Source organism: Betta splendens, chromosome 14 (assembly GCF_900634795.4).
Source record: "Betta splendens chromosome 14, fBetSpl5.4, whole genome shotgun sequence".
Taxonomy (NCBI): domain Eukaryota; kingdom Metazoa; phylum Chordata; class Actinopteri; order Anabantiformes; family Osphronemidae; genus Betta; species Betta splendens.
This window is the reverse complement of record NC_040894.2, coordinates 3679597-3698704: the sequence shown is the minus strand read 5'-3', so window position 1 is coordinate 3698704 and position 19108 is coordinate 3679597. Positions and strand designations below refer to the sequence as shown.

At 40.1% G+C, this 19108-nt stretch overlaps 3 protein-coding genes and 1 long non-coding RNA gene across 11 annotated transcripts in view; 1 reads left to right on the top strand and 3 right to left on the bottom strand.

Moving 5' to 3' along the window:
• Positions 1-1891: 1891 nt before the first annotated feature.
• snx12 (sorting nexin 12) lies at positions 1892-7252 on the bottom strand. 3 transcript variants are annotated; one of them, XM_029174143.3, is made up of 6 exons: positions 6753-7250; positions 5150-5245; positions 4682-4806; positions 4272-4362; positions 3787-3797; positions 1892-2680 (listed from the first exon to the last, which is right to left on the bottom strand). In XM_029174143.3, the coding sequence occupies exons 1-5, from the start codon at positions 6915-6917 to the stop codon at positions 3792-3794; spliced, it is 483 nt and encodes a 160-aa protein (XP_029029976.1). In that variant the 5' UTR covers positions 6918-7250; the 3' UTR covers positions 1892-2680; positions 3787-3791. The 3 variants fall into 3 exon arrangements, with proteins under 3 accessions (XP_029029976.1, XP_055370687.1, XP_029029975.1); XM_055514712.1 differs by lacking the exon at positions 3787-3797 and having other exon boundaries at positions 6753-7252; XM_029174142.3 differs by lacking the exons at positions 1892-2680; positions 3787-3797 and having other exon boundaries at positions 3826-4362; positions 6753-7249.
• Positions 7253-8808: 1556 nt separating this feature from the next.
• LOC114869401 (cytokine receptor common subunit gamma-like) lies at positions 8809-14860 on the bottom strand. 3 transcript variants are annotated; one of them, XM_029173627.3, is made up of 8 exons: positions 14538-14859; positions 11437-11527; positions 10887-11062; positions 10669-10802; positions 10416-10581; positions 9999-10101; positions 9842-9902; positions 8809-9753 (listed from the first exon to the last, which is right to left on the bottom strand). In XM_029173627.3, the coding sequence occupies exons 3-8, from the start codon at positions 11038-11040 to the stop codon at positions 9517-9519; spliced, it is 855 nt and encodes a 284-aa protein (XP_029029460.1). In that variant the 5' UTR covers positions 11041-11062; positions 11437-11527; positions 14538-14859; the 3' UTR covers positions 8809-9516. The 3 variants fall into 3 exon arrangements, with proteins under 3 accessions (XP_029029460.1, XP_029029459.1, XP_029029461.1); XM_029173626.3 differs by lacking the exon at positions 14538-14859 and adding an exon at positions 12081-12303; XM_029173628.3 differs by lacking the exon at positions 11437-11527 and having other exon boundaries at positions 14538-14860.
• LOC114869400 (sodium/hydrogen exchanger 6-like) overlaps positions 13865-19108 on the top strand; it is an 8764-nt gene continuing 3520 nt past the window's right edge. Inside the window, exons 1-12 of one of the 2 annotated variants that reach the window (XM_029173623.3) lie at positions 13865-14362; positions 14912-15111; positions 15365-15442; positions 15528-15604; positions 15683-15795; positions 15909-16014; positions 16426-16545; positions 16998-17139; positions 17322-17427; positions 17592-17680; positions 17941-18054; positions 18317-18428. In XM_029173623.3, the coding sequence (XP_029029456.1) occupies positions 14086-14362; positions 14912-15111; positions 15365-15442; positions 15528-15604; positions 15683-15795; positions 15909-16014; positions 16426-16545; positions 16998-17139; positions 17322-17427; positions 17592-17680; positions 17941-18054; positions 18317-18428 (1534 nt within the window). In that variant the 5' untranslated portion in view covers positions 13865-14085. The remainder of the gene's footprint in view (positions 14363-14911; positions 15112-15364; positions 15443-15527; positions 15605-15682; positions 15796-15908; positions 16015-16425; positions 16546-16997; positions 17140-17321; positions 17428-17591; positions 17681-17940; positions 18055-18316; positions 18429-19108) is intronic. The other variant, XM_029173624.3, reaches the window with a different exon arrangement.
• LOC129605122 (uncharacterized) overlaps positions 17281-19108 on the bottom strand; it is a 2237-nt gene continuing 409 nt past the window's right edge. The window contains exons 2-5 of one of the 3 annotated variants that reach the window (XR_008696661.1): positions 18848-18947; positions 18241-18471; positions 18126-18162; positions 17281-17413 (exon numbers count right to left, since the gene is read on the bottom strand). This is a non-coding gene — a long non-coding RNA (uncharacterized LOC129605122). Of the gene's footprint in view, positions 17414-18125; positions 18163-18240; positions 18948-19108 lie in introns of all 3 variants that reach the window. The other 2 variants (XR_008696659.1, XR_008696660.1) reach the window with 2 other exon arrangements.

The following is a 19108-nucleotide window of genomic DNA, read 5'->3' as shown; positions in this document are numbered from 1 at the left end:
AACCTGGTGCAACAGCCGATGGTATCAGAGATGAATAAAAACAGTCAGTGTCAACAAAATTCAGGTGAAAATGTTATAATATACCTACTGCTCTTCTAACAAAGTAAATGAATGATCACACTGACTGCATTTATTTTGTTTTTAGTGTTCAAGCTCCAGGGAAAGTCGTGATACATTACCGCTTTTGACTTGGACAATATTCCAAGAACTTTAAATGAAATGTATGTATTTTCTCTTTTCACTCATCACTCTCGGCAGACCTTACTATACAGCCACTCGTCCCACGTTTTGTCCTTGTCCAGTCACGCTGCTCTGAGTTGCTCTTTCAATTTGCTTCTGCTTTATCACTCAGACCCAACTAGGTGGCTCTGAAAACACAGCAAGCGTCATGGCTGCACACTGGGCTCCAATGTTAGAACCCTTAACAAAACAGCAGCTAATCTCTCTTGGCTAACTGTGCCCATCCTGTCTGGCCACTTTCATTTTTCTGGACAGGGCCAGCACATCAAAGCCTACTGGTTTTGTAGGTCACAGTCCTCACTGGGTAGGAAGGTCAGAGTCATTGTACAAACTTTTTTACCTCATTTTTTTGCAGTGAACCTCCGGCAAGGTTCATTGAACTGCTTGCACCCAGTATGACTCTTACTGAGTCCATTTGCTTTTTATTTCATAATAATAGTAATACTAATAATAATATTTATTTATCTTTTGTCACATCATTGTCACATCTGATCTGAATCTGCAGCAGATCAAGGTTTAAATCACAAGATCACTATTCTGGGACAACTTTAATCCACCTGTGCCCAGAAGTCTCTTTCCCTGTTAATCCCTGTATTTCCTGAAGGCGAACAAGAAGAAGAAAGATTAGAGGAAACAAAACAAAACAAAACACTGAAATAAATAAAATAAAATAAAATAAAATAAAATAAAATAAAATAAAATAAAATAAAATAAAATAAAATAAAATAAAATAAAATAAAATAAAATAAAATAAAATAATTATTTAAACTTTATTGACCTGATTTATCTGTTTGCATAAAGTGTCTTGTTCGAGGACACATCTGGTGGCTGATGCGGCGATCAAACCAGGGACCTTCTGCTTCACAGCTCTACCTACAGCAGGGGTCGGGACCTCTTTTGGGGGGCAAGAGAGGGCCATAATAGCGACATGTTTTTAGGACAAAAGATGAAATTAGAGTTTTGGTTTTGGACCCTTCTGTACCCGACGGACCGCCAGGATGAGCAGATCACCTGCACCCTGAACAGGAGCCGTAGAAAATAAATGGATGCATTAAAATGCATGAAAATGTTCTATATTTTAATCATTACTTTCAACACTGATTTTTGTAACGTCAGCGGGATTATCTGTTACTCATCGTGTAAAGAAATGCAGTCCAGATGCAGTTATCAAAAGAGCCACAACAGGATCATAAGGTTGCCGACCCCTGACCTACAGTAGTGAGCTACTGTGCCAGGCCATTGCAGTATGTGGTGAAAATAGTGTCATAGTAATGAATAACTTAAACTTTGATTTGTATCTGCATTTTGCCCACCTCCTGGGGGAGCAGTGAGCAGCCACAGTGCAGCATTTTCCAGTTTTCCCATTTCATTTTTATTCTGTAAATGCTTTGGAAAGGGAGTTATATTTTATTATTGGATTAAAAAGTTCATACACAAGCTATAACATCAATTGATCTTTTCATGGTCCTTTTATATTTCATTGTCTAATTAGGTCATCTGCCAAGCTGCAGCCATTCATCCAGCTCCCATGACTCTCTGATCCGCATCAGTGCGTCTCAGTGTGACGCACTAATCACACACTGGAAGTTGAGTTTTAGTGATTTTGCTTGTGTTTCGCCTCAGCAACCTGAAAAGAGACGCGCAGACGTGACACGGCAGGCAGCAGGAAATTTAATTGGTGGACAGAATTAACAAGAGAGTTCATCATGGCCCATAGTGGAACTGTATTAATACACGTCACAATAATACTGATAGAAAGAATGAGACAGCTGAAAATAAGCACAGGCTAATCCTTATTCCAGATCAGTAAACCAGATGCTGTTTATGTCTTTAAACAATGAAACTTGTTTATATAATGAACCTCTTGTCACAGTGCTTAGACATGGTTATTTCTTTAACTGAACATTCCCAATAGCTGGTTTGACAACACACAGGCAAAGTGTAGGCACGATGACGTAACTTAAATTTCCAAGAAGAACAAAACTTATGTCGATAATGCACTGACACCATCTTTGTCGTGTTGCTACATGTTGCTCGCCTTTGGAAAGTTATCATAAAAATCAATCATCAGAAAATTAAAAACCTAATCAAATCAGGAAATTGCCCATCTTTTCAATCTGACCAATGAATTAAAATGACATTTGGAAAATATGATCACAGTAAACAAAACATCTAGCTATGATTAAATGAAAAGTGTACATAAAAGTTTTATAAAGACAGGTTTTCTTCTACCCTGAATCAAAGTAATATACATATAGTATGCGGAATGACCGAATGAAGACACAACATCAAATAATTTGTACATTTGATATCTTTGTTTCGACCAGGAGCAATAGTTGCGTTTTTCCTACAGCGTTGATACTGCTCTGACATTTCCACCAGCGTTATGACGTGACGTCGAAATAAATGTACAAGAGGCAGGTGCAGCAGACGGTTTTCTCTTGAAAAAACAGAAAAACACAGACAGTGAATGAGAATTAATATGCAATATATGCTAGATGCCTGTTTCTGATGCAGATTACAAATAAAATTATGTCAAAAACGCTGAACTGAGTTGCAGTTGTGTTTTGTTTAGTTATTCACTCATTTCGAATAAGGAGACAGATTTTTTTTAACAGTCTTTGATTTATAGAAAAAACTACTAATAGGTTTGCATCCTGGACTCCTGTATAACCAGGCAGACAGACCTAAAGTAGGCTTTTGTCGTATAAAGTGAGACATTACACAGGGCTGCATGCATGTGTTAGACTGTTTACCCAGAGGCATCATGCACTCCAGTTTGTTTTCCCAGTTTCATGTTTTTTTATCATGTTATATACCATTATAACTCAGTCAAGAGTTCATTCGACATCAACACTTAAAGTGGAGCTGTTGCATTATTGGACTCAAATGCAGTTCGCTTGAGCATCAAAGCAATACTAACATCATGGTCCAGATTTAGGTTTGAATAATGCAAATCTTTCAAGTTAAAGGTCTGACTCTCCAGACTAGACAACACAACGGCTTGTAAAGTGCTACAGAAGCGTTCACGTTTGCCATGCAGCCAGTTTGCCATGCAGCCAATGGTTAGTGCAGATGACGACGACGACATATCAAAATTAGTTTGAAAATCAATGAATCATGGGTGATGTACAGAACTTATTAAACAATAGTTCACAGAACTGAAAACTGTAGTGATGATCTGATTTTCCACTGGCTTGAGACTAGTAAACTTAAATCACTTTTGCAAGCCAGTCTGAAAAAAAATAATTTAAATGAAAAAAACGTGTTATGTTTCCACTACATCCTAAAGAAGTCATGTAGAACTAGCTTGCAGAATGGCCTTTTTGCAACACACCACTTGAGGAACTACTGGTTGCTTTGTCTAACAACCATGGACTATGTGTGGAATCAGTTAAATAATCAGATCTCCTCTGATTTATCTGACAGTGCCATCATTTTACACAGGTATTTGTGAACTATTGCCTTTGGTCTTTACAGTGCCCATGCAACCACCTTGAATTTCCAGAAAGCTCTTAAAGACAAGATAAATTGAAGCAAACTTACTTCATTCATACCTATAAACAATAAAAACAGAGAACAGAACAGGATCAGAACTCAGATTTATAGTCAGAATGCATCCCTATATTACACATTAGTGCCAACACACTTTTAGACATTATTCTACTTTATTCACATTATATTACAGTCATGACTGAATGTATTGTACATTAGTGTTGCTCTGGAAAATTGTGATTAAGACCCAAATCTTCATAATACAATCACAACTTCCGAGGAGTGTTTTCCATATTGTAGCAACAAGGAAATTGAGTCCCAGAGCTGTCGGGGACAATTTCTGACTGTCCTGATGTATAGCAGAAGAACACACTCTAAACTCCGTAGCTGGTGACTTTACATTGATGTACACAAAGTGACAAAGAGAGAGGCAGATAAGAGACGTTCTGAGAGACAAAAAGGCAAGTCAGTCCATTCTACCCTGCAGAGTTTAACCCCCACTTGCCCATCGCCCTCATTAGGCCCTAGTGTCGTACTTTTCCGGGAATGTAGTTGCGGTCGATGCTTTCCTCTTGCAGAAACATGTGAAGACAGCGCTCATTCTGGGCCAAGGGGTGACCTGCAATTCTGCAGAAACATGAACACAAACAAACATGCATACAGATAAAATTCACTCAGTGGCTGATTTTAGAGTTTTTTTCCATGGAGGTAGGTGAAAAGCAATTGGGGATTAGCTAGTTGGCATGGTGCTGCTTTTCCAGACACAGATTAGGGTAAGCCTTGTGTAGAGCTAGACATTTTCAGTCTTGCTCACGCTGCATGTATACACATTCAGTATTATTATTATTATGTGTGGCAAGAAAATAAACAAGAGCTCTCATATGAGCTTTCCTGGATTTACCATCCCAAGGCGTATATTTTAACTCAATGCTGTTCAATGTCTGACCTGTTGATAAACTGCTCCAAGCCCGCTCTCCTCTCCTCAAGGAAAGACTCCTCAAAAAGACCCTCATCTCCGCGGAACGGCAGCTGTCTCTTCAGGGCTTTGCCCGGTAGAGGTGGTACTACAATCTAAAGGCGTCCGGGGGTCAACACAAATAAGTTAATAGTTAATATAAAAATATGCATCCTAATCTACAAATTTAATACATAAAAAAAATCAACTGTGCAAATGTCCAACAAAATCTGAATCAAAATGTGAACTGTAGTTCATGACAGCGCAGCATCACCATCATCATCAGTTGATAATCACCACAGAATAGGTTCAAATCATTATAATAACAGTAAACAAGATCCCACTGAAGCCCTCATGATACATAGCCTATGGCAAGGTTATGAAAACAATAGTAACACTCATCATATAATTATGAGTTTGCACCTGAAATTAGCCTAAATGCTGTTACTGCTTACTCACCTTACTGTCTCTTTCCAGCTCATTCTTTAACCACTCAAAGTCACTGTATCGTCTTCTCACACACGAATCCTTCAGTTTGAAAATGGGAAGGTTGGTCTATAAAAAGAACAACACAACAACCCCTTCATTCACAGTGCAGACTGACCTCAATTATTCTCTCAGTCACTTTATCAACTGTATTTTACTCTAGAAGCATGGTTCACACATGTACCTATACAGTGAGACTAAACTGCTGTGACAGCTGACAGTTGAACTGGACAAACACTTGTTTAACCCCAGCTGGACCTTGGGCAGAAACAAAGCACAACTTATTGGACCCATCTCTATATCCATCGTTGAGCTTTGAGCATTCATTGAATTTTGTTCTGCACTCGCACTCTTCCAAACTGGACTCCTGGTTTCTGTAATTGGTGTCGTAGATTAGGAAACCTTGCTTTTTGTATGCGTGATGCACTGTGCGCTACCAGATTTCTTTTTCTAATTTTTTTAATGACACAGTTGCAATGACTCAACTTCACCCAGATGAACAGGAATCTTGTCAGTCAACTGTGCTCTAAAAGTGTGTAATTGACATTCATCTACAGTCGCTCACGCTTCATTTATTCCCTTAGTGATTTTACTACACAAAGCTGGATCCTTTTGCAAAACCTTCCCACCAGTGGCTCTGTTTATCAATTGGGAAAATAACCACAAATACTGAGAACATGAGAGTTCGGAAACATTTTCCTTGGAAGAGCTGCAGTCAACCTAAGTCTGATAATTGCGCAACTACAGTTGAAGCATCAGTTTCCTGAAAACGAATCCAGATGAGCTTAGTCAGTGATTTTCTGGTTTTCACAAGTCTGACCACTACCAACGTTACTACAACCGCTGACGGTGTCATCCTCGTCCATAGTATGTGTCGAGAAGGACCGTGTCCAGCACAAACCCCACCGCTGCTCAGCAGCATCTCACTTCCACCACGGCGCAGATAATAATAACATAATCTACTTGATGTAGTCGTAAAGCTAACATTGGGAGCCACGGTGTCTTAGCTAAAGACGATTAAACATTACCGAAGAACTAAACCCAGAGTTTTAAAGATACCGTTAGCGTTAAACAGCCAAATAAATATCACATTAGTCCGTCTGTAGACTTGCTTTGAGTGTCTGCATTTTTCTGCTCGCAGCATTTATTCGTGTCGTTGTATGGCTAATCAGCTAGCCTAGCTAGCTACAGGACAGTTATGGGTAGTTTGGACGTAGTTTAATCAACGTTTACCTCACTACAATGCTGCGGATTAAATATTCTGAATCCGTTTTCACTGCATGAAGCTGGGATTTGTGAGTATGTTCACGGAACCTCCACATGCCACTCCCGCTAACTTCACAAGCAACCTCAAATCCACAGGGTAGGCCGCTGACAGACCCCGGGCCTCGATTTTTACTAGGGCCTAATTTAGAGCCATTCCTGACGCTGAGCGCCAACGTCACGGCCCGGTCCCTGCGTTGACATGAAGCGCGGCGGCTAAACACGCTAACGCTAGCATCAGCAGCGTAATTACCAGTTCGCTCGGCGTCTGAAGGCTAAACAAGCGGTTTGGGTCTGCGGTACCGCCACTTACCTTCATGCGAACTTCGTAAGTTGTGTAACGGTTCCGACCAACTCCAACGATTTGTGGGTCATAAACGTCTATTTCCAGAAAATTGCTGGGGGGACCGTAAGCATCCGTCAGGTCCTGGGGCTTGGAATTCAACCGGCGAGTGTCGGCCACCGCAGGCTCTGACATTTTGACGGGTTCTGATTTTTGGGACGACCGTCGGCGGCTTAGTGTCAAACAACTAGATGCAAAGTAAAACCTTAAATCTCATCTGAAGACATCGATCGGGTGCGTTAGCTGATCGCTTCAGCTAGGGAAGTAGCTGACTTGTAGCCGTCGGTGCGTGTTCTTGCGGGGCCAGCCGCCCTGCCCTTCTTGAATCTGAAAAATGCGTTGACTCAGTTCCGTTCTGTGCGGGACACTGTGCGCTCCCTCTAATGGACGAGGCGGTAACTGGACCGGCACAGCGGGCGTCGCTCCCCTGCGGTCCGTTCGGACAGCGACACCAGCCATAGGGCAGACCTGTTGACAAGACGGACAGGTAGCTAACGCTAAATAATACGAAACCCACCTAGTTCTGAAGGTTATGAGATCATCACATTTTGTTTGTCTTAATAACAATAATAACCTCAAAGAACACAGTCAAGCTTTATTATGAATATAGAAAAAGTACTATATGTGCTTTTTTATAAAATTACCATAAAACCGGGTGTGATTAATAGTGAATGAAAATCACCCTTTTAATTCTTTCTTTTAATTCTGTCATAATATTATCACAGAGTTTTGGTCAAAACTTTTTAGCATTTGGAAATTGTCCAAATTGATATGAAAAACAAACAAAATATGAGGGGGCAAGTTATTCAATTGTAATTCTCACTAATAAGTTTAGCTAGTTGAACGTTTTTCCATTCTGTTGGATTTGCTTGTAGTGTCTTTGAGACAAAGAAATAGGTTGTTTGTGTTGCGTATGAAAGATCTCTGTTTCTAAAGTTGAAACTTGTGTTCATGTGGCTAGAGACCAATTTCCAGTCAGGCTTCTCTTCACGTCTGTGAAGAACAGGCTCATTGGGTCAACAGATGACTGAGGGAATTGAGTAGGTTGATTTATAATCGTCCACCTATGCAACAAACACACATTTAATCTATAATGAATTATTACTCCCCCTGGCACTTACTTATTTGTAAAGGCTTCTGCTTATGAAAACCAGTCGGTTAATGCTGCAGATTGTTCTGCTCACCGTTAGAGGGCAGTGATGACTTTCTTCTCTACCTGTGCTGGACCACAGGATCAAAGCGAAACATTTAGCTGTTCTCCAGTTTCACTTATTATAGGAATCTCAAAAGACATTGAAGAAAACAACAACAGCATTTTATAATGAAACGAATGGCCTTTGCTTCTAGGACACAGGCAGACCAGGCATGCTGGTCACATGCTCCTTAATGCAGAAAAATACTACTGAGAATTAACACTAAGAACCCAACATCTGCATCTAAAGAACCCATTCTCTTTATATAGAACAGTAATATAAATCTGCAAGTTTGCAGTAAGGGCATTTACTGCCCGTACAACATTTAACATTCTCTGTGCTGAGACCCTTAAATAAGAACTGTCCTTAGCGACAGATACAGAACAGTATATATTTAATAGAACACTATTTAATTCATTTTTACTTGAGGTTGACATTTTTAATATACAAAATTATTCTTTCTCTGATGTTCTTTGCGATCACAAAGTTTGATTATAGTGTGAAAGAAAAAGATTGGTGTAAGATAACTAATCTTTTAATTTGCATGAACACTTTCTCCTTAATCTAAATAACGAGCAGAAGCTTGTTTTTTATCTCACTGTCCAAATCTGCTGCTTTAATCTAGAGTTTGAGGAGTCCTGTCAGAGGAAGTGATATTGTTGTAGCCAAGTAATATAATAAGACTAAGTTGTTGCTTTAAATTGTCTTTACTTGTTAGTGACGTGCGTGCGAGTTGGAGAGCACACTGGTTGTTATTGTTTTAGCAATAAGAACAAATGATAGATTTAGGCAAATCATCTATTAAACAAAGGAAGTAAAGACAAAAAGCATAATGAGAGATTTTCAAAAAAATGAGTTTTTATATTGGCACATGCATCAACCATCTTTATCTACAGGTAGGAAAAGATGAACGAAAGGCATCACTGCAGATATAGAAATACACATTTACAATAGATCAGCTCATGAAGTAAACTACAGCTTAGCCTCATGTTCAGTTCACCAACTTATTTGTTAATGTTTGATGAATACCAATTGAAATGAGTAAAAAATAGAACAGAGATGATCCAACAAGGCCATTTGCCACACGTGTGGCTGACATTTGACTTGGCATTTAATCTCTGACCACATCAGCACATTAAGATCAGAGCTCATTTCCAATGAACTGCCCTGCAAAGACATTTTATGATTCATACATATGGTTACGTTTAATTACATAATACTGAATATGAAATACATGTCAGTGATTTCACTGTTTCATACTTTTACATTCATTGAGAGATTATAGAAAATAGATGTTTAAAAACCTGTAGTGAAATAGCTATGGATAAAATGAAAACTACAATGGAATGAATGGAACGAACAGAATGATTTGAACACTTGAAGCACATTATGTTAAAAAGGATCCAGGAACCACTCAGACGTCATTACATTCATTTTGTTCCATGCAGTCACGCGAGAGGCGTGGACGTCAGTAAATAAAGATTTTGCAAACCCTAATGATGAGTTGCCTCCTAATCAACCACAATCAGGTCCTGCTTACATTACACGGTGACTGTGGAGGTGGACGAGGAGCTGGGGGGAGACAGGTCCTCTGGTTTGTTGGCTGGGATGGAGACGGAGCAGTCGGTTTGGAACGTGGTGACGGAGCAGGCGGAGCCGTCGGAGCTCTCGCTGTCGAACTGCGTGACTTGGCAGTACTCGCGGACGGTACAGGCGCGCTCGTTGTAGTTCGCCTTGAAGCTCTCGGAATTCAGGCCTTTGGAGGACTGAAGCCAGTTCTGTTGGAAATAAAAACCAAGTTTAGGTGTCGTGGTGACATGTGGCTGGAAACTTCAGGCAGGCGACACAGAACAGAGTTCGACTAACCTCCATGTCCTGGTCGATCAGGGAAGGCTTGGGCACCACAGGGATGAGGATGACTCTGAGCCTGCATGGAGGCAGAGAAAGCACAGGGCATTTATACCCAAACAACAGCAACAGAGTAAAGCCAAGAGGTTTGTGGAGGGGCTTTATCTGAACCCACCTTTCACAGTGCAGCAACATCAGGACCAGTATGATGAGCGTGATAGCACCCACCACATACAGCACTGGAGTCAAAACGGACATTGAGCTGGCCTGACTAGTGTCTATACGAGGAAGAGGAAGAGTTGGATTATACAGTCCTTGACATTATTCCGTTTACTGTTTTAAGCACTTACAGAAACAAATGTATATTTAGAATAATCTATTAACTTAATTAATTAACTTTATTAACTTTTAATTAACTTTCCTTGTTCACCATTTTAAAAGGAAACCAGTAAATAAGGCTTTTACTGCTCTACTCATCATTGAGTGTGATTGATACTGTATTCTGCTACAGAGAGACTATACTGGAAGATCTCATGCTACAGGTTCTGTTCCTTGCCATCAGAATGCAGCACGTTTGTCCGAGTGTTTTTACCTGTGCTGTTGTTGGACCCCCAGACAACGGGCTCGCTCCAATTGCTCCAGAATATCGACTCTCCACAGCTGCTTCCAAATTTGCTGCGTACCTTCAGCTCATATCGGTATTTGCTGTTGGGTAAGTTGATGCAGAAACTCTGCATTCCTGTGCTGATTTTGGAGGTCTGTTAAAAAGAAGACATGGAAAAAAAAACATCACAAATAAAGGAAAGAAGGATGGGAGGATTGCAAACATTGTTTTTAACGCCTACCTCCCACTTGTTATCATTGATCCTTGAGCAAACCTCACTTTCCACACAACCTCTCATAGTCTGGTTCCAGTACAACCACACGTTAGAGTCTGATTCTTTCTGTATAGTCAGATTCACTGGTGGATGTAACAGGACTGGAGACACAGACCAGTCAGAGAAAATGTTGCTTTTAAATGTACTTCTTAAATGTAATGCTGTATCTTTATGAATAAACATACCTCTGTTTCTCAGATCATGTTTCGCCTCAACAGTCTGATTGCCGTAAACCAGTTTGGTGAAAAATGTAGAGAACCTCTGGCTCGAGGCATTGTCACACGGCTGTTTACATCCGATTGTCCTACCGTTTTCTGGCAAATAAGTGTCGCAGCTCATGAATTCTTTGTTGTTACTGAACCTGTGAGAAAATCACTGTTTAATTATTTATACACAAATAGCAGTGATTAATTATTAATCAGGACCTATGGGAAAATGGGAGTTATTACATAGGTAACATAACATTCAGTTTACAATGTTGAATTAGCAAAAAGCTAAACTCCAGTTGACCATTAATGGCTGTACTGAATATATATAAATATTTATTTCTAGGTTTTGGTAATAGATATCATATTTCTATTAGTTGTATTTATCTGCAACACAAAAGGAAATTTAACCCACAGCAGACATTTTAGTGTTCACAGACAGAGAGAGAGTTATTAGAGTTTACAACGATTCAATTTTATACATTGTATAGGTTTGTTTCTTTGTTTTTTGGCTCAAGTGGTTACAAACCGGCTGGAGAATGTGTAGTTGACATCAGGAATCCCCTGGTCACCCCAGAAACATTTAATATGTTTCACATGATCCACAAAACAGCTCACATCTGTCAGACACAACAGAAAATAATGGCGCTAAACTAAAAGCTTAACTTACAGTTTAGCTTCACCCACACATACAGACACACTGACAATGAGGAAACAGAAGCACAGTGACCTTTAGGGGATTTTATACGTAGTTGAGGAACTAAAAAGTTTATTTTATTTAAGAATACATATAATACATATATAAATATTTACAATATTATGCCCTAAACATGTTTCTAAGAAGGTGTGCTATATTTTTCATGTTTTTAAAATCATGGAAAATATGTTAAAAACATAAAAAATCTATTTAAAAAACATAAAACATAGTTAAACTCAATCTGATATTGTACATACTAAAAGTTTAAGTTTATTCTGGATTAATAACTAATGTCTTAGCTAAATAAAAATTAACTAAATGTTTTACAGCATGTTTGCCAAATGGAAACATTGAAACATTGTGGTTGATCTACTGTATCAGCCAAAAGCGCTTTAGAAACTCACCACAAAGTTAAAATATGTTTTTATCTTTATTTTAAACGGTTTATGTATTAAAGATTTCAGCTGTTAGCTTACCTGGTTCTTTGGTAAACGCATGTTCAGTCAGAAAGAGAAGCAGAAACAGTGTTGCTGCCATCATGGCACTCTCATACAGGAAAGCATCTAGCAGAGCTTCCTCTATGTCAGAGTATCGACACGTCGCATGTTTTGTGGTGTGGGTTTGTCTTTTCCTGAGCGTCAGTTACACACCTACTTCACTTATTCTTAACAGTACGAATGATATTTTCAGTGTTCCTGATCAATTGAGGTGTAGTTATAGTAATTAGGAGCAAACGTACACAAGGTGTTTTTCTACCGCTTAGTCCCATGCGGGGGTCCTAGAGAGGCAAGGCACAGCCTGGACAGGGCAAAACACAGACAAAGCACCATTCACACAGAAAGGCACATGGTCCACCCCGGGAATCAAACCCAGGTCCTTCTCGCTGTGAAGCAACAGTGCACCCACTGCCGTCCTGAATTTGACAAATTTGTCACAAAGAACTAATTCTGTACACAATAAATATGATAAATTTACTTTAGGATGTGTGCCTACATGTGGGCCGGCAGTGGCTCAAGAGGTAGAACTGAACCTTAAGATGTCCCTGGTGTCAGCATAAGTCGCATCAGCAGTGTTGAGAAAAGAGTCATACAAGTGCAGGGTCATTAACTGTAGGAGCAGGGGAAGTGCCTGACCATAGTTTTCCTGTGTAGTATGATGACCTCTTGTGCACTGATGTCTGTGGGGTCAAAGGTCATGAAGATTCAGCAGTTTAAGTTTAGGTTAGGTTAGGTTAGGTTAGGTAGGAGTTCCAGACTCTTTTAAATGTCAATCAATTGGGATAGGCAGCTTCATTTACTTTAGAGTCGTGACTCACTATTGTTTGACGAATTTTTTAAAGCCGTCAAATAAAATAAATAAAAACTTTTACTTGAAATAAAACTATTTCCGTGGTCAAACACATAAGCAGCATGTCAGCATCCCTGAACTGAAGTACATTTTGTGTGTGAAAGGAAAATGTCATGTGGTATAATTTTTTTGTATCTGCTGCCACAAAGCAGTTTGTGGCTTTTGTTTCCTGTTAGAGGAAACTGTTTCAAAAATAAAGATTAACAAGCTAATCCTGCATCTGCAGCCAGTATTTAACGATACAAAGCTAAAATAAATGAATTATTGTAGTATATATAAGTATAGTATATACATATATTACAATACAATATTACAATACATATACAATATTTAAGAGTGGTAAACTGTATTACATATAGTAAATCTGTATAAGAGCAGTTGACAGTGTCCCGTGATGTTGAATCAGCTCATCTTATTTGTCTCTTTAGTTAATTTAACTTCAACATTTAACACAACCACAAAACAATGGTTTTCAAAGAAAAATAATGAAGAAAATTACACAATACTAAAAAGTACAATATCATGTCCATCTCATCATGAATCTCATTTCTAGAGAATTGAATGGGGATTTTCAGTATCAGTTATTGTGGGTTTTTTAGGTTTTTTGCACAGAAAAGGGTAGAAAGCACTTCCTGTACCTCTGAACTGAACAGTCCCTGAAGCCACTACACACAATCATCAAGTGTCCGCTACAACATCAGAAATGTAGACTTGCTACAATAATTTATTACTGTCTTTCATAAAAAAATATTTAGGACAAGTATGCATATGTTCCTAAACCGTTAATCAACGGTTGGTCGTTTGTTTTCAGTTTGTTCTTTCCCTCAATCAACCAAACATGAAGAAGCAGTATTTATTTTAGATTCAAGCACACTTCCAGAAAATAGCAGACTTGCTGTGACTTTTGCCAGCTTCAGATCCAGACCTCTTGCACAACCTTGTAAAATATTTATGTTCCTGTTTTCAGTTTAAAACAACTAACACTTTAATACGAGGGCTTTTATTTTGAAACAGCCGGAAGCGCTCGTGTTTTGAAAGAAGACGCTGTCATGGTCCGTCAGCTCTAAGCAGTAATTTCCCGTTGAAAGCGACACTAGCTCGTCCACTGATGTAACTGCCTCACAGAAAGCTACGATGGGCTTCACACGGGAAAGCTTTGCCGGTGTCAAACCGTCGACATCGCTGCTGTCGCTGCCTTGTCTGGTGACGGTTCTTCTCGTCGGGAGCCGAGGCGGTAGCAGCGCGATGGACAACGCGGCCACTGAGATGATGGCTGAGCAGAGCCACCGACAGGACAGCGCCAGTCTGCTCATATTCATACTGCTGCTAACACTCACCATTCTGACCATATGGCTGTTCAAACACAAGCGATTCAGGTTCCTGCACGAAACTGGACTCGCCATGATTTATGGTAAGAGCCCTGGCGCATCCATGCAGCGGGGTTAGCTTAGCCTAGCTTGATGCTAGCTTGCTAGGAATCATTAACCACAAACAGTCCGACAGCGTTTTCTTTAGTTTAGTGGCCGTGTCAGCTCAGATGTTAGCTGAAAGGCGTTTAGGTTATTTATTATAGGGATGTTATTTACCTGTACAAGAATGTGTAACCTTGTCATCTGTCAGTTAGTGGTTGGTCTGGGAACCTGGCCTGGTCTGGTCACAGGTTCAAGGCACCAGGTGTGTCCTTGAGCAAGACCCCCCCAGGGAATGGTTCAAAATGCAGAGATTATTAATTAAAATAATGTGGAGTAAGTTCAATTAAAAATTAGAATAGAAAATAAGAATGTAAGCAAGCCACTTCATTTATGTTTTAACTGAAACCCAATTAGTATTTGTTCTTAGGCCTCCAATGTGTCTAACGTATGTGGAACATCCTAATAATTAGAGGCAGATGTTTTAAATAGAAACTCGCCTAATTTCGCGGCACAAGGTTTGCTTAACTTCTGTCTTCCATGATTCCCAGGTCTGTTGGTGGGGGTGATTCTGCGGTTTGGTGTCCACGTGCCCCAGAGCATGACGGATGTGATGCTGAGCTGTGCTGTGAATGCCAGCCCTGCTACTCTGCTGGTCAACGTCAGCGGCCGATTCTACGAGTACACTCTGAAGGGTGAAGTCAGCCAGGGCAAAGGTCACCAAGTGCAGGACGACGAGATGCTGAGAAAGGCAAGGAGATGAATTACTCTGGGGTCTAATTAGTTAACCTTAACTCTGGAATGAAAAACTTCAAAACTCAGTGAATATATCCAGATTAGCCCTGGCTGTACAGTCTGTCTGTATAAATGTCTTACTGCAGTATGTAGCAGGGTGCATCAGGAGGTTTTAAACTGTACTGTGCCATTTGAACACTTTCAACAAGTGGGAACCTAATACCTAATAAAACACTGTGAACTGATTTGAACTGACCTTTGTTTTTCAGGTGACATTTGACCCAGAAGTGTTTTTTAACATTCTGCTGCCTCCTATAATCTTCCACGCTGGTTACAGTTTGAAAAGGGTACGTTATTCATAAGAATTTATAATTTGTGGAAATTAAACTGTGTGTTTAAAAAATCATGTTTTCTTGTCTTTGTTGCGATTAGAGACATTTTTTCAGAAACATCGGCTCCATTCTGGCTTACGCTTTCATGGGAACAGTCATTTCTTGCTTTATTATTGGGTGAGTCATTAACCCTGACCTCTGCAGTTTCCATTTGACTAATGTACTAATACGTGGACGTCTCGGTGTTTCTCACAGGTTGATCATGTATGGCTGCGTGTCGTTCATTAAACTTGTTGGCCAGCTGGGAGAAGATTTTTATTTTACTGACTGCCTTTTCTTTGGGGCCATCATTTCAGCAACAGACCCAGGTAGATGATGTCGCATTAGTTTCATTATTCGTATTATACGCAAACAATGTAAATTATACATACCTTAAATACGACATGATCTTTGCTCTTGATTCGTTCCCCTTGTCTTTCAGTGACCGTGTTGGCGATATTCAACGAATTGAAGGTTGATGTAGACCTTTATGCTTTACTCTTTGGGGAGAGCGTCCTCAATGATGCTGTGGCCATTGTTCTCTCCTCGTAAGTATTAATCACGTTATTTTAGTATTAAACACAGCAACAATGTTTTATTAAAGAAATGGGAAAGCGGATCTAGTCATTACTAAAGAACTGATGTCCAGTATATTATTCCTGCATTTTCTACTAGAACGACTGCACCTCTGCTTGTATTGTCTCTGATTTGACTTCAGTAAAAGTAAAATGGGGAATGTGGAGCTTACGCTCATAAGTGATGTAATTTACACAAGTTAAAAAGGGATCCTTCCATGGAAAGTGTGAACGGTGACTTGTGTTGAAAGCTGTGATGTGGTTTTGTGTTTTGTGTTGCTCATGTATGATCCTAATCTTACTGACATCAGTCCCTGTCATTTCACCGCCTGCCTTCCTAATCCATCTGTGGCATTCGTCGTCTGCTCGTACGTATGTGTGCAGCGTTCTCCTCCGCTTGGAGAAACAGATTAGAGAAGGGGCTGGAGCTCTGCGCTTCCCAGGTCATGATGGTGGCACAAAGGAATGGCAGGGAGAAAACCAGACAGTAACTCCCACTAATGGGTGGGTGGGTTGGTGGGCTTCCTGTGTGGATGCTGTGATTGTAGCGGTAGAACCCATAATCTCAGCATTAATTATGCCTATCAGTACTTGCACCAGCCGACAGCAGAACCTTTTAAAAAGCCTTCCTTGCATCCTTTTCAGTTTGACAATGAAAATGTTATTTAGTTCTTCCTATTACTGCTTTGTATTGGATATCAACCTCATAGAGACATGAAGCATGTTAGATCCTGTTCTCTCTTTTCTAACTAATGCAATACCCAAATCCATTTCATGTCTGCTGCATCCTTGTTCCGATTATTGAAGGCTGTTTCAATTCCTCTAAAACTCTGATTTGGATTTGGGTTGTTGCATGTCTGCTTTGATTTGTGAATCCATCTGTGCTTCAATGTGTGACTCTGTGTTCTACATTCTACCTGTCTCACTTCCTCTTTGTATAAACCTTTTGATTTCAGTTCTATAGTTGCTTACCGGCCTGCAGGTGACAACAGCCACAGCTTTGAGGCCATGGCCATGTTGAAATCTTTCGGCGTCTTCTTGGGTGTCTTCAGTGGATCCTTGGCTCTCGGAGTAGCCACTGGAGTCGTGACTGCTCTCATATCCTTTTAGATCATTACACACATTGTTATTACAGTTAGGGAAAGTTTAAAACCCAAGACCTTTACACTGATAAAAAAAGAACTCCACTTGCATTCATTTCCATCTGTGGTTCTGCTGTCACACTACGACTGCAGGTGTGGATGTTGTTGTTTTGCTCCTTGACTATCAGGTGTTGTCACGTGACCAAGTTCACCAAGCTCAGGGACTTCTCCTTGCTGGAGACTGCTTTGTTTTTCCTCATGTCCTGGAGCACCTTCCTGTTGGCTGAGGCCTGCGGGTTCACGGGTACGTGTTCATAAATGCTGGCATGTGATTGGATCAGATCTCTGAGACTCTGAAACTCTAAACTCTGAGCCTGAGTTTACTTTACTACGTTTACTGAGCGTAATTCAGTGAGTTCTGATTGATGCTGATGGGAATGAATGTGTTTTGTTTTGGGCATCTTCCAGGTGTGGTGGCGGTGCTGTTCTGTGGGATCACTCAGGCTCACTACACCTACAACAACCTCTCCCCTGAATCTCAGGACAGAACCAAACAGGTGCAATTTAATCTCAGATATAACTTGATGTGTTAAAAAACTAAACCAAACTAAAAAAAGGTCAGATGTGAGGATGGGCACAAAAAGATGAACATTTCTGTTCTAGTTCTAGTTACTCCATTGTTTTTTGTACAGGGGACAGTCATTTATATCTCGTTCCATATGATACTGAGATGAATGTTTGAATGAATGAATGAATGTGAGATGAATGTAATATTTTTATCTTGTTATTGACACTATGCCACTGTCTTCCTCATTAGTTGTTTGAGCTCCTGAACTTCCTGGCAGAGAACTTCATCTTCTCCTACATGGGTCTCACGCTCTTCTCCTTCCAGTCACATGTTTTTAACCCTTTGTTCATTATTGGAGCCTTTGTATCCTTTTAATCTGTCCATCTGACAAAGTGGGCTGTTTCTTTTAATACAGTAATTGCTGGTATTTTTACCTCCTGTTGTAGCTGCAGTTTGTTACATGTTCTTCTGCTAAAGAAAATACATCAGGAACCCTGCATTAATATACTGTAATGACCAGAAAGTAGCAGAGAAAAAAAGATTTGTCACCTATATCTAGAACGCCTTAGTTTCCTGTTTGTTGTATTCTCAGTCTTCTCTTTCCTTGACCCGCTGCACGCTGTAGGTGGCAGTGTTTCTGGGCAGAGCCGCAAACATCTACCCTTTGTCTTTCCTGCTCAACTTGGGCCGTAAAAACAAGATCGGAGCCAACTTGCAGCACGTCATGATGTTTGCAGGTGCACCAAGTCTTTTATGGTTCTTCTCAAGTTTATATTGTTGCTAAAATACAGGATCTGGTTAGTGATGCCTTTAAACATTAACCTTTAGATTGTGCCAAGTCTCTTGCAGCTACAGTCCTACTCAGTATTGTTATGACTAACAGCTCATATGTCTGCAGACATATGCTGATTAATAGTAGAAGTCACAGTTGTTTCCTTGACTTATAAGGTATCTATAAATGACACATAACTAGAGTCCTTTTATTATTGCGAATAAAATTTAAATTCGGGGTGGATGTGAGGACGAAAACCAAGCCACAAGGTCCTCTGTGATTAAATAGTTACCAGGCATAGACAGGGCAAGGGTTTGCTCATAAATCATTTATAAGCTCCAAGTGCTCCCTGGAGCACGGTGGAATGGAGGAAATTCGACTCACCAGGACTCCAGAGCTGGCCATCTGGTTGAAGGGCCTCGGTCAGGGAGCTGAATAAGAATCCACTGGTCAGTCTAGTGTGTGAGAACAGAGATGGGGTAACCTGGCAGAGTAATGATGTTAATCAGGCCTTGGTGGCGATTAGACAGATGCCACTTTGACTGAAAGGCGTATGACAGCCTGACTACAGTTTGCCATGTGTTATTTTAAAGACTATAAGACCGCAAAGAAAAAGATTATTTGGGTTGTCGAAGCAATATTAAA